This window comes from Clupea harengus, chromosome 10 (genome assembly GCF_900700415.2).
Source record: "Clupea harengus chromosome 10, Ch_v2.0.2, whole genome shotgun sequence".
Taxonomy (NCBI): domain Eukaryota; kingdom Metazoa; phylum Chordata; class Actinopteri; order Clupeiformes; family Clupeidae; genus Clupea; species Clupea harengus.
Window position 1 is genome coordinate 7008496 of NC_045161.1, and position 13826 is coordinate 7022321.

Genomic DNA, 13826 nt, shown 5'->3' on the forward strand with positions numbered 1-13826 from the left:
TTTCCTAGTTCCTTTTCCATAAGATGATTTCTTGTAAATACAGAGAGAACTGACCACTTCCATCTTCTGTCCATAGAGGAAGTGCTGTGGTATCTTGAATAAGACGCACTGTTGTTTTTTTCCCACTTTGTGTTTCAGAGAAACAGATTCCTAATGTACTGACATTTTTACTGTACTGGATGTACTGCCACAGGGATCTGTGTAAATGGCAGCATTACTATTTTGGCTCAACTCCTTTATCACTTATTCATTTCAGTGCCAATGAGGTGAATGCATATTTGCAGAGGCAGATTATCTCAGTTCCATTACATGTGCATGATGTTTTCCAAAGGTTGCATAAAATAGAAAGGCTTTGGTCTGTTTTTCGGAGCAGGTGTTTTTGCACCAGCCTTCACTAAATGCTTCTTCTCTTTTCTGAAATGCAGTCACTGTTCTATCTGATGGTGCTGCAGTCAGTTTCATGAGAGTGTTTAAGGTTACCGGATGTTATTTCATGTCATGCGGTTTACGCCGCTCATCTTCTTTTCATTCACCGCCACAAACTTAGATCCGTCAAGATAAATGTAATCGTAGCTGCACGTTCTCACCAAAACAGTGTCTTGTGTCCTTGATTGTGTCTATAATTGACACCAATGAAACAGCCAGAGGAGTGTGACCATAGCGTGAGGGACTATCTGTCCATCAGTTCACATGCTGCAGGGCTACCACCACAGGGCCTGGGAGGTGACACTACGCTGACTTCTACCACCGCCGTGCACAGAGACAAGTTCCGGTTAACCCACTTTTATTTTAATCTTCAGCATCACTGTGTCGGCAGACTGCGTCTTTAGAAAAGGGATGGGGACAACACAGTCATCTTCAGACAGCACTCAGTTGTGCGAGATCCTATGTCAGGGTCACCATCACACAGACTTCCAAAATCTGACGGTTATTAGGTCAATGATTTCAGTGCCAGGGTAGTGGTGCAAACACCGGTCCCGTGGCGAGACAGCCAACGGCGCAGTGTTTCGCATTTCACTTTCACATTGACATGTACTCTTGCGCTGCTTACGGCCTGCAGTCATCCAGCTGCTGCAGTAAAGAACCCTCTGAAAAGAGGAAGCTGAATGCTCTGTTCTGTCAAAACGTGCACTTCTCTGCAGTTTGCATCTAGTGGAGGACTATGAAGCACCTTCTGTGAGTGTGCTCTGAGAATATCAGACTAGGAGAGCATCCATACACAACACTATTGGGTTTTAAAAGATTTTGAGTTCTCTGTCTTCAGCCAGTCATTCTTGGGGACACACAGGGTGAGTTTTTTCCTTCATTTGTTTTTAGAACATGACATATACACACATTTTTATACACACTTAATCGCATACTCCCATATTAAACATTTCAACAATAGCTTAGAAGGTTTGAAGGTGCTGCATTTGGTGGAAAGAATGCCTGGGCCTGCTTGTTATTCTCTCAAAACAGTACTCAGGCTTCAGTCATTTGATTTGAAAAATTGTTAGTACAATCACCTAAGATGTGTTGCTGTGTTTTCAAACCGTTACAATGCTATGTAAAGCCAACAAACAACATCAAGAAGAGGTTTTAAGGTTTTAACTTTGTGCAGTCAGTTGGCTTCCTATGCCTGGTTACTTCACCTCCGGTCATACCATGCAATGAGGAACTAACTAAACAGAAAGCAAACCCTAAATTTGCAACAGTGGAATATATTTCTGTGGAATATCTAATATCTTTGGCTCTGGTATTTATCCATCTTGTCATTTGTGACAGGATAATTATCTCCCAGTGTTTGTACTTCGTTGAGTTGAGGCTGAATGTTGTTATTCTTTGCCAAATACTTCTAATATACTGTCACAGCTTAACAGTAACAGTCTTAACTGCGTGGTAGGCTTTAAAGGTGCAGCACTTGCTTACGTTGCACTGGGCTCTGTTGTGGTTAAGCTGATGTTCTGTTTGCAGTTCTGAGCTGTGTGTACGTACACACACGTGTGAAAATGTGGTGTTTTTTTTTACAGCAGCTGTTACTGACTTGCAGAAGACAAGAAACTAAACTTATTTTGTGAGTATCCTCTATCACAGATGATATAGGGCATTTTTCTCCTCTGCTGTCAAATGATTTAATTGATTGAATGATGATGGAATTATCAATGTTAAATGTGAAAATAAAAGCACTGTCTACTTATGCTTGAAAGGGTTGCCAGGCAGGCAAGGTTGTGCTCAAATGTAAGCACATTTCCTACAGAGGGTTCAGTGCAGGGAGGTCCCTGCATACTGGGTCATAAGGGCGATGCTGAATGAAGCAAAACCACTACCCTACTTCCTAAACAGGCCTACTACATCCGTTGCCTAGAAATCTCACTCATTATGTACTTTGCATAAAAGAATGCCCTGGCTAAGGACGTGCCAGCGATGAGACGTTTCTATTCCTATGCAATACGTACTTCATGAGAGAACTATATAGAAAGTGTGACTGCTATCATCTGTATCATCTATCATCTCCTCAGTCTCCGCCTGGCTTAGTCTTTTCCCTCCTGCACTTCTTAAGTCCCCCCTCCTGCCACACCTCCTCTCTTTTTCTCCCTCTCTCCCTCCTTCCCTCCCCTGAGTTTTATCCCTCCCTCTCTCTTGGCTTCATTCACTCCTGTCAGCCTCAGCTATGGAGCTTTGGGTTAGTATCATATGCTAGATAATCTCTCGCTGCCTGCCTGATCTCGCACTGGGATTCTCTTTGCCTGCACTCACTCAGTGAAGTTGCTCTCGGCAAGTTCACCGGCCATGGCGGACTCCCCCTTAAACAACTCCTGGCCCTCTTTCTCCAAGCTCTGGATGAAACGGTGGTCCTTCAAAAGAGGTACTTTCACCATGTCGTTCTTGTAACTGCTTTGAGCATACTTCTCTGGTAATGTATGTGATTTTGTTGTTGCACTTCTGGTTTCCGGACTGTGCCAATGTAAAGATTCAGTCCTCTATTTTTTGACAGCTATCGAATTCACAAATTGTGTCCTGAACGGGCATAATGTGAATCATTTTTTTTGAGAAACTGACAATGACTGAACATTTTTAAGTATTGAGTATTTTGGGCTCTGTTCAAAATAAAAATGTTATACTTAGATTCTCGTTTCTTTTTGTCTCTATTTGTTTGTTTGTTTTTTATAATAACCCTATTGTTCCTGATATTCCTTATACTGAGTTCGCTCCCATATCAATTGCTGTGTCAGTAGAATTTGTGACACCAGACACTTGCAGAGGTTGTCTCATACATGAGGTTATTTCAGTACTTCAGGGATAACATTAACATGTTGAGCAAAGTTAGTTTGAAATTTCAATATGACATGCATGACGGTCATTAGTGTCTTCTTTTATTTTACTATTGATAACTGTTTTTCTTAAAAACTAGTATTAGATCAGTACAATGTCTCATAGACTTCTGATATCTGTGATGTCACATTCAAGCCTTCTGATCCTCACCATGCGCTGTTCAGTACAGTGCACGGGTTTCCTCTCCTGCAGTGCACGAGTGAACATAAATGGAGATGTAATGGCTCGAGGAGGACCTGTGTGACTTGAGCGCGAGTTATTGTGGTGATGCATGTGGAGGAGATGACAGATCCCATGACAGATATGTGTGACATGGGAATCGTTGGGTCTCATGTGGGTCACCTCTTGTGTCAGTCCATTAGTCATCCAGCTGGTTTCTCTCCCTTCATTCTGAGGGCACCCATGGGTGTGTGTGTGTGTTTGTGTTTGTGTGCTGGATTCCCCTGACAGACCTCAAACAGGAACTAGCACTCATGGGTGACGGACAGTCCTTCTGTTCACATGGGCTCCTCTGTGGTTTTCAATCCTTTATGTACGGACACAAATGTTGTAATACTTGTCTGTGTCTTAATGCGATTACAAATACAACTGCACAGACTGAACACATATCTATTCTCACATACAGGTACTGGTTTTTTAATTTTTTCCTTTTTCTGTTATGTTCTCAGCTTGTTTTATAACATGGTTTGTATGAATGCCTCAAGGACAAAATAGTCGGGCCATGTTGCACAGCCCTTGAGGTTGACACAGTCTGTGCAGTCTGCCTGTCGCCCCTTGTAATCCTGTTAAGTAAGCCTCTGACTCACATAACTTAATGATTTGTATGGCCATTTTGGTAACCTGTGCGGTTTAAACGGCCAGGATCTGATGTCCTCTCCAGGGTGTGTGGGGAGCCACAGGCGTAGTGGCCATGCTGAAGCCTGTCTGGGAGGCTCTCTGTTTAATTTTCAGCCCGGCAATATAAAGCGCAGCGGGGCCAACCATAAAAGGACGCCTAAGAATAACAAGCATCATGCTGTTATGGTTTACAAACTGTATAACTAATGCAGTTTGGACACAAACAATCCGCCTGTACTTGGACACTGTTGCTTCTGTGGAGCACACGTGATTTACATCTGAAAATACGGCGGCGGCGCTAATGTCGGCTCATTGTTTAGAGAGGAGCATCTTTGACAGTCTGGCTTGGGGGCGAGAAGCGCAGGCCCTGGTTTATAACACTCCAGAACAGCCACTGCTTTTTGGAAGTCTGCTTTCCATCCCATCCCAGCTCCTCTGAATGGGTATAATCCCGACCCAAACTCATGGATCAGACCCCACAGCCCTAAATGTCTCTTGCACAACATGGGGCTCTGGTCGAGGATTCCTCTTGACACTTGCTGTACAAGCTAATCTCACTGTGCTGTTGGAGGAGATGGTGTTTAACAATAACAAGTCTTGGGTGGAGTATTCACTGCAAGCATCTTCAAGTTTCACACAGACTTTTGATTTTTGGAGACATAAATCTGAATGTTATACAGACGTTTGTGCCCCAACCAAAGGTGGTAGAAAATATTCAAGCACAGTTTGGAGCTTCCTGTTTCTCTGTCAAATGAGGGGGTTTCATTTTTGTTTTTAGTTGCCAAGTTTAGCTGCCAGGGGCAACTGCTATTCAACCATTTCTAATGTCATGTGAACTGCGGAATCGGTTAATGCAATGGTGGCATTAGGGAACTTTCTGTGTGCTTATTCTATAAACAACCCACCACCCCTGTAGATGTGTAGAGGTCAATGCTGACTTCTGCTTCCCATGCGAGGCAAGCAGGCAACAAGCTACCTCCCATTTCTAAAAAAACAAACCCCATTTTGAGTGAGCCTGAGTCAGTTTCTGATTGAGCACAAAGCATATCCTCTCCTGTTGGTCATTTTCTGTGAGTATGTGACTAATAGTGTTCCTCTGCTTGTATGTGGTTACAGTGCACCAAATACAAATGAACCATCTGATGAACAAAGTTCAGTGTTATGGCCTCAATCCCAGGCGTATTGTGTGCTGATTGAAAGCTTAAAGGAAGAATCTGCAATTCTAGTGAAACGTATTTGAGTTAAATACCAATCAAATTACACCCCCTTTCTTTCAGTGCTCCTTAAGCAATGTATTGACTGTTTATTGCTTGGTACAAGCCACTATATTTGTTTTCCATTTACAGCACTAGGACTGTGTAGAATTACCAGCGCATGCACAGAACAGACAGGATAAGAATCGGGGACTCCTTTAATCCATGATATTACCAGCGTCAAACATTACCACCTGGGAATGACTGAGTAGCAAACTACTGCGATGTTAAAATATTAAAATTAAGAACACCTGCTTATGTTGTTTACACTTGGCAACCATATATACAAGTTGCTCGGGTCCCGTCTGTAAGTACTGGTGAGTTTACTGTAAGGTTAGTGTGTGAATCTGTGTGTGTTTATTGATCAGGCTCTGGTGTATGTTTTGTCAGGGTCTGAAGGTAAACCATGTTCCCCACCTGCCACCCTAGGCTCAGGGACTGAGTCTTCTTCCTCCTTGTCTCCTGCGTCCATTGCAGATGATGTTTTCTTCAGTAGCTTGACTGAGGAGCAGGTAGGAAAACATTCAACCTGAATATCATTTCTGTGAGCTACTGTGAGATATTGTACATGCAGGGAGTCTATTTGTCATCAGTAATTGTATATCTACTGTAATGTACCCTGAAATGATTCAGTTTTATGAACTACAAAATGACCCCTCCTCATTCATGGTTCTCTATATGTTCGAGTCAGTCTTAAACTACAAACTTACAACTTACAAATACTACAAAAACCATGCAGCCTGGGATGAATCTCTGAGTTTTCATGGTGGATCAGTGACTCTTTTTCCTTTCTGTGATAGAGTCCCAGCTCAACAGAGAGTGACTATGAGAACCCTGGACAAGACGTGGACAGCAGCGCCGAGGACCTCCTCAATCTCAACTCGTCTCTAAGAGGCTCCGAGTTCTTCAGAGACCTTCAGCCTGAACCCATAACCAGCCAAACACCTCCCACGGCCGTTTCCATCGTCATCACCCCCGTTGGCGAGCACAGTCTCAGCCCAACCCTGCACGTGTACCAGATAGTAGACAAAGGCTCTTACCAAGGCCCTGTGGCATCTAACTACAGCCAGCTTCCCTGGCAGTTTAGCAGCAGCATGGAGAACCAGCAAAGTGACTCAGAGCAGCCCACTGTCACCGTCAACACCACGGTGCAGCTGGGTGACCCCGGTGACCCCGAGGCCCAAGAGGCCCTTGAAGCCCCAGAGGGCCCGGAGGCCCCCGAGCTCCACGACTCAGACCCAGACAACATCCCCATGCTGGTGAGGTCCATGTCCACATCACGGAGGCACAGCTGCGGGTTGCCAGTCTCCCCAATAGACTTGGGCAGAAGGTGAGGTTTTTATCAAGTAGAGCTCCAAAGCTTATTTACAGCCTTTCACTGCATTTCCCAGACACAAATCAACAAGCGTTTAATTTGGTTGGCAGAATGTTATTAGTTTGAGGGTGCACAGGGCCTGTACTTTCCGACTGACAAATAGCTGTGAGGATGGTTATGACTTGTTTACATCTGTGTAGGTTTCAGTTGAGAACACAAGCACACCGCTATTATTAGACCCTCCACCACCACACAGCCTCTACTTAAGGACCAAAGCACATCCTTTTTTGTTGACGCGTCAGAAAAAGTAAAAGCAATACAGAAGCTGTGGTCTGCTGCTTGTACACAGTGGCTAAAACAAGATGGTTGCTGCTAAAGTTGACTCACAACCCTTGAAATTTGACTTCAATGTAAACCATACGGTTGGAGAAAAAAGTCACAGAACTGAAGTGTCTGGTGAATAGATGTATTCATTCATTACCTAGAGGGATTTGAAATTACAGATTGCTGCATCATGTGTCTGTTTTCTTTAGCTCCTAATGTATTAACCTGCTCTATGTGGATTTTAGACTTAGTCTGGACGCCTCCGGAATAGACAGTGATGAGGATAGAGAAGGATCAATTCTGTCTCGGTCAACACGCCACCAGGTTTTTGCTTACCCAGACTGCTCTGAGGACCAAGTGGGAAATGACTCTGCATTTCAACAAGATGTGAGTAACACTTGTTTTCACGATGGTCATAGTAAATACTAAAAAACTACAGACAAAACTAGATTCCAAAACCCATCCAGTCTCCAAGGAGCCAACACAAAAACCATAAAACCCACCAGCACCAGAACTCTTTAGTTTTTTAACGTACAATCTGCAAATTAAATCTTTGGTGCTGTCCAATGGATTTATTGTTGTTGTAGGAGCCTGACAGAGCTGGGAGGACCCCATGTGCAAAGTCTGATATGCTGGCATCAGATGAGAGGTCCAAGGCAGCACGTGTGTCCCGAATCCTGGAAACTTCCAGCCAGGCTGCCAAGGATTCAGGAGGTCAGCTCTCACAGTCATGCTCCCTCAAACTGCAGCCCAGTGAACATAGAACAAATTCTAGGATGATCATGACTCCATAGCATATAGAGAACTAACAAGTTTCTCACCAGAAGTACATGAACCACAAATTAGGTCCTACTGGCAATATGGGTTCAAGATGGAGATTTCTGTCTTAACTGTTATTGTTCAGATTGTGTTATTCTGTCACTGAGAAATGTTTTTTTTATCCGGAATACAGACGGCATATAGCACACATGTGCTATGACATTATCACTGAACTATACCATGGTTCTTTCTTTGTCTGTGCCCTTGATATGCAGAGGAGCAGGACTTAGAGGAACGTCTCCAGTCTGCAGAAGGACAAAGTCACGTGTAAGTCCCTCACATTGGCACATGAAAACATAGGCGGGCATAAAAGGCCCGAACCCTGTTTTGGATAGTGCTGCTTTTCATGTCTATGACATGGTCTGACCCATTCCCACCTAAACAGGCCCAACTCAGCGTCTCTCCTCCAAGAATTCAAAAGGAGCAGTCCTGCAATGTTCATACCCAGCTCTGTCCAATGAAAGCTCTACTCCAAGTCAGACCCCCCCCCCCCCATACACACACACACCACCCCTCCCCAGACAGCAGCCCGGCAATGCGTCCTCCTACAGCCACTCTGTCTCACTGTCTTGTTTGTCTTAGGCTGATGGTACAGAAAGTTCTGCAAGAGCTTAAGCAGTACCATGGGTAAGTACATGTAGGCGAGGGGAGGAAAGCTTGCTTGCTGGTGCAGTGCCAAACCCCCTTCCACTCCCAACTGACTTGCTGGCATGGTCAATACTCGGCACTGGTGTGGGCAACACTGATTATTTAAAAGCTGAACTACCAAACGGCTCTACTCGTGTTGTTTTTTGTCAAATTTGGTTGTAACGTACTGTTCAAAAGAAAATCTATTACATAAATATTTGAAAACACGTTGGAGAATAATTTGGTGGTACAGCTCTTTAGCTGGTGTGATTTTATGAAAGACAGTTTGTAATTACACTGGATTAGGGTGTGAATGTATGGCTATAAACACAATTGCCTGTATCTGTACCACCAAACCACTCAGTTTTCCTAGAAGGCATCTCAGGTGCACTCTGAAGTAAGCAGAGCTCCCTCTTGTCTTCTCTGCAGTGCCAAGTACATGAGTAGAGGCCCCTGTGAGAGAGCGCCAGGATGCACCTGGTATGAATTCCTCTCAAACGAGTAAGTCAATTATAAACAAAAACATATGTAATTAATGTTCTACTTTACTCCTGATGCATTGCTAAATAATACGATTTTTATGATTTGATCTCACATGATGTTACATAGGGTTAGGGTTGCCAAGACTGGGGATTCTGCTGCTGGGGATTTTTCACACTTCCCTTGAAGGATTATTCATGTTTTTGTGCCTGTCTCCGAGGAGACATCCAAATGAATCCATCTAACTCTTCCACAGACCTGAAGAAGAAGAAGACAAGACAGAGAAAACAGAGAAGGGTACAAAGGTTAAGCGGACCCTGAGTTCACTGAGGAACCGAATGACCGGCTCCTTCAACAAAGAGAAGGTGAGAAACCACCATTACTTCGCCACATGCAGCATTATTGTGTGGTTGTTCTGACACACGGACCTCACTTCCTGTCATTCCTAAAGCTCATGTTGGGAACTCACTGAAGTTAACAGCATTGTTCCTTTATCCATCAACATTACTTTTTGTCATTAAGAAACACTATTTGGGTTCATCTTTGTTTTCTTTGTTTTGCACATATTTGTGTTTAACCATGTAACTTGACAAAGCATGACACCCTCTTGAAGGAAAATATTAATACGCTCTTTCCCCCCCCCCCCTCTCTCTCTCCGTCCTTCTTTTTTACAGGGTAAGCATCGTGAGAAAGAGAAAGAGCAGCAGAAAGAGAAGGAGAAAGAGAGAGAAGAGAAAGAGAGGGATAGAGGGCGCCGTAGAAGCACTAGTGGGCACCAGCTTGTGCCTGGCTCTTTCTCCATGTGTGCCACCTGCTCACTGTGCAGCAAGACTCTGCAGAGGAAGCATGGTCTGCAGTGTCTGAGTGAGTACCACACCCCGCATGCATGCCCCCCCCTCACGCTAGTTCACCTCCGCACGCCTCACTTCTGTGCACTTAATGAACTTGTAGTGTACAGAATAGTATATACTTCAGTTCACTGTTAGTGGATAGTGGATAGTGGAATCACTGATAGTAAGGCTAGTATCACACAGAGTGGATAGATCACTTTCAGAGAGCACAAAGCCAGCTAAGACATTGAGCTAGTAGTTGGTTTTCATTCATTCAACTTCCTCCTTGAAAAATTGCAAATATGCATGATGCTCCGAATACCGAGAAGGATTTTTGCTTTCTGAACCAAGATCCATCTGGGGCACCACACTCACATGTTCAAGCCTTAGACCGCCTCACCTGACCCTAACCAGCATCAGATCAAATCTGCCATGGAACTCAACACTATTTTTGTTGTATGCTTTAGCATGGCTTACATCGGCTTTATGGTCGTCTCTGTCCACTGTTACTTCATCACTATTTGTTTTGCATCCAGCTGAATGATGAATGGAAAATGTGTGTTTCAAAGAAAGTGTTGTCACTGTACGATAGAAATGTATTGGATCTTTTGCAACTCCCTTACACAATCTTCAGGCACATTGTCGTCAGTGTTGCCTTGGATGTTTGACAGAACTTTAGATTGTGAAGCTTCTTATAGATTTTATCACCGCATTAGGTTGTATTTTTCTCTCTCACAACCTGTGTTTCTCTGTGCTATATCATTGAGTTATGATAGAAAGGATCAATTAATTGTATCAAATCCTTTCAGCATGGGTGTTCTCTCTCCATTACATAACTGAGAGGGACTAGGGAAGGATAATAGAGAATTTGATTTCGATCACATGATGTGAGGTCTCTGGAATGCTAAAAAGATCTGTTGTGACTCGTGAGTCTCGTGGTTATAAAGAAGGGGGCTCTCCAAAAAAGAAAAAAAAGAGAAAGAAATTAACTTTGAGAGCAGCTGTTTCCATGTAAACTCATTTGTTGCCTCTAGGTGCAAATATCCTTAAGGCCTTTGCATACTGAACACGCACACTCGCAGGTTCAGATTAGCTGTTGCATTTGTAGAATTGTATACATTCCACTGTGATATGAAGGAAGTAATAAGTCATCAAAGATTCTGAGACTACATTTAATTCACTCATAACACATCTGTCGGATGTCATATTCATGCTCACCTGACATTAGACTGGAGCAGCTGTAAAGAGTGGTCTCTTCAAGCATTAAGAGATACATTCTTCTAAGGCCCCGTTCTTTTGTCCACTTCTGCTTTTCTCAGAACATCCTGTTTGATGAAGCATGCTGTCATCTTAACTTGCATGGCCATCGATTTATTGATACAAATTATAACCAATCTATTTGCTTTTGTCTGATCTACATATCAGCCAATCACCAATAAACAGTAGAAATTAGAAATCATAAACAAAGGGTTATATTTTCAGTTACTGTGGAGCATGATGACCCCTATATTCATGTTACTAACATAGTTTATGCATATATTCACATCGGGACATGACTTAATGTGTGGACTGATCCATAAAGTCTCCTCTGCATAGAACAGGTCAATGTGTCTTCACTCACACAACGTGATGACACACACACTCAGAGCGAACATAACTCCCGAGCTGTCACAGCACTGTTGGGAAATATGACGAATGAATGTTTAAACTGGACTGCTTACTAAACAAGTCGCCCTGATATATCTCTCAAGGCTCCATGCATTCAGAACATCAAGAGCTACCCTGCCCCCGACTGTTTTACATTGTCCAGACTAGTGCTGCTGCAGAGATGTGTAGAGAGGGGAACACCATGAGTGGATAGCTTTGAAGTAGATGTATTGGTTTGGAAGAGTCATACATAGATCAGGATATTTGCACTGAACACTAAAGTCATGCCTACAAATTAAGTACAACAACTATTGTAATACATGACATGTTTTTATTTTTATTTTATTTTTTAATTTTGTGTTTAACAGTAGATTAACCAGAGTTTTGTGACCATGTCATTTTATGATAGTCAAAGGCCACATGACTCACAGAAGTGCAAATATTTAGGAATCCCCATACAAGTATGTTATAAAGCAGTCACAACATGTAGAACAGCCTACCATTATTCGTTTGAGGATTCGAGGTGCCAACTTCCTTCGTGTTTAAAATTCCTGCTCAATTGCACCTAACTTGCATGCCATGCTATAACTGTTTGGTGTCTCTTTAAATTGGGCCCCAGCCCATAGTGAATCGGCTTTGGAATGCTTGGTCTGGATTGTGTGCCTGTGATTTGTTCCCACAATGCCTTGAGAATCTAAGAAGCGGACAAAACTCTGCATCCGATGAACTATGCTGGCAATAAATCTCATTTTGTGGTTTTGTACTGGAGCAAGTGATGTGTCGTTCGATTAACTGAGATCTGTGGAGGGACTCTAATCAGAATCCAAAATTCTTGACTGAAACAAAACGGTAAGCCGATGTTGAGACGCATCAGGTGCATTTGATCCAGCCAACATAACAAGTTAGCTAGCCAGCTAGCTACGTTGTTTGACTGGGCTAGCTAGCTCGTACCGTTAGCTTTAAGCCAGCTGGACAACCAATGTATTCTACCATAGCTAGGGAGCTAACTTGTACAGCAAGTGATTAGCTAGCAACAACCTGTTGAAAATTATTCTTAGAGCCATGTCTAATCTTAAAATAAGGAGATAATTTCAGCTAAATATCGTTACAATGTTTTAGACCGAAAATATTATTTGAGCATTTTGAAGAGTTTGATCTTGTTCGGTCGATAGAGATTTAACGTTAATGTTTATTTGCCAGCCATCCAGTTTGATAGCCAACTTCGTAGATAGCTAGTTAGCACAAATGTTAGATGAAGCGTTACCGTTCAGTAAGAACTGTTTTTATGGATGCTGTTTTGATTATTTTAAAACAAACATCTCTGGGGAAACGACCATGTGATCAACTAAATGGAAGTACATGTAACTGCGGTTCCAGTCCCAAATAACGGACTGTTAGGTAGCTGGTTGTCTTACATCCTTGTAGTACAAATCATGTTAGAGGACACATCCCCAGTTACTCTTGGCTGCCTAGCTTGCGATCATTAGCTGGATGGTAATCAATTCGGGTTACTTTGAATGGACCATGCTAGTTAGCTTGCTACAAGTTTTCCTATCTGAAGCTCTTAGCTAGCTGTCTTGTCAATAAGCTAAGGTGACGAAGGTAACACTGTCCGTGCACTTCAGAGTTGCCGAGCATTAGTCAACGTTAACGTTACATGAGGTAGGAATGCAGTTTAAATGTTACTAATGTAAGGGTTGCATCGTATGGGATTCAGTGAATGTCTTTGTTTAACATTTTTTTAACTTTTGTATATGAGCGTAGCTGACGTTACTGTTCACATTCAATGTTTAGACTGTGTGTAAAGTTAACGTCACTGACTTTGACAGGATACGTATGACACTTTCCTAATGCACTACCTATCTGGCAATTTCAAATATGAAACGTTAATCATAGATTCGTATGGCAATTTGCAAATGACGAAATGCTGTGTAGCCTACATTTTTCATTCCACGCCGTATAGAGTCAGTGTCAGACTCTGGTTTATGTGGAGAGATTGATACTCGAGCCTCTGCCGTCAGTGGGCCGTTGGGTTGTAGTAGCTTTAGGCGCTTCTTTTTGCTTGTGGGAATAGTCACATGGGGTTGATTGTGCTTGGCAAACCTGCTAGACTAGAGCATCAGTGCTCACTTTAGTGGCTCAGTCTCTCCCTGTTTCTGCGCGCCTGACTGCCCCGTAGCCTTCCGGCCTACACCTCCTCTCCCTTCAGCACTAAGGCTGGGCAATTATGGCCCCTCCTCAGAGATTTCATTGGTGAGGTGCCTTGTTTTGTAGACAGATGGTTGTGTTTTTGATAGTATTCCTTGTATATCTGTTTGCCAGTTGGAGGTAGTGTCATGTAAGTTATTCCGTAGGTAAGTAAGCCTAGATTGACATGTCCTC

General features: G+C 43.0%; 1 protein-coding gene across 3 annotated transcripts in view; it reads left to right on the forward strand.

The window, feature by feature from the left end:
* The first annotated feature begins 2730 nt into the window (after window positions 1–2730).
* arhgef18b (rho/rac guanine nucleotide exchange factor (GEF) 18b) overlaps window positions 2731–13826 on the forward strand; it is a 34144-nt gene continuing 23048 nt past the window's right edge. Inside the window, exons 1-10 of one of the 3 annotated variants that reach the window (XM_031575155.2) lie at window positions 2731–2845; window positions 5793–5914; window positions 6203–6732; window positions 7287–7428; window positions 7629–7755; window positions 8076–8127; window positions 8443–8487; window positions 8917–8988; window positions 9224–9332; window positions 9642–9831. In XM_031575155.2, the coding sequence (XP_031431015.1) occupies window positions 2770–2845; window positions 5793–5914; window positions 6203–6732; window positions 7287–7428; window positions 7629–7755; window positions 8076–8127; window positions 8443–8487; window positions 8917–8988; window positions 9224–9332; window positions 9642–9831 (1465 nt within the window). In that variant the 5' untranslated portion in view covers window positions 2731–2769. The remainder of the gene's footprint in view (window positions 2846–5792; window positions 5915–6202; window positions 6733–7286; window positions 7429–7628; window positions 7756–8075; window positions 8128–8442; window positions 8488–8916; window positions 8989–9223; window positions 9333–9641; window positions 9832–13826) is intronic. The other 2 variants (XM_031575154.2, XM_031575156.2) reach the window with 2 other exon arrangements.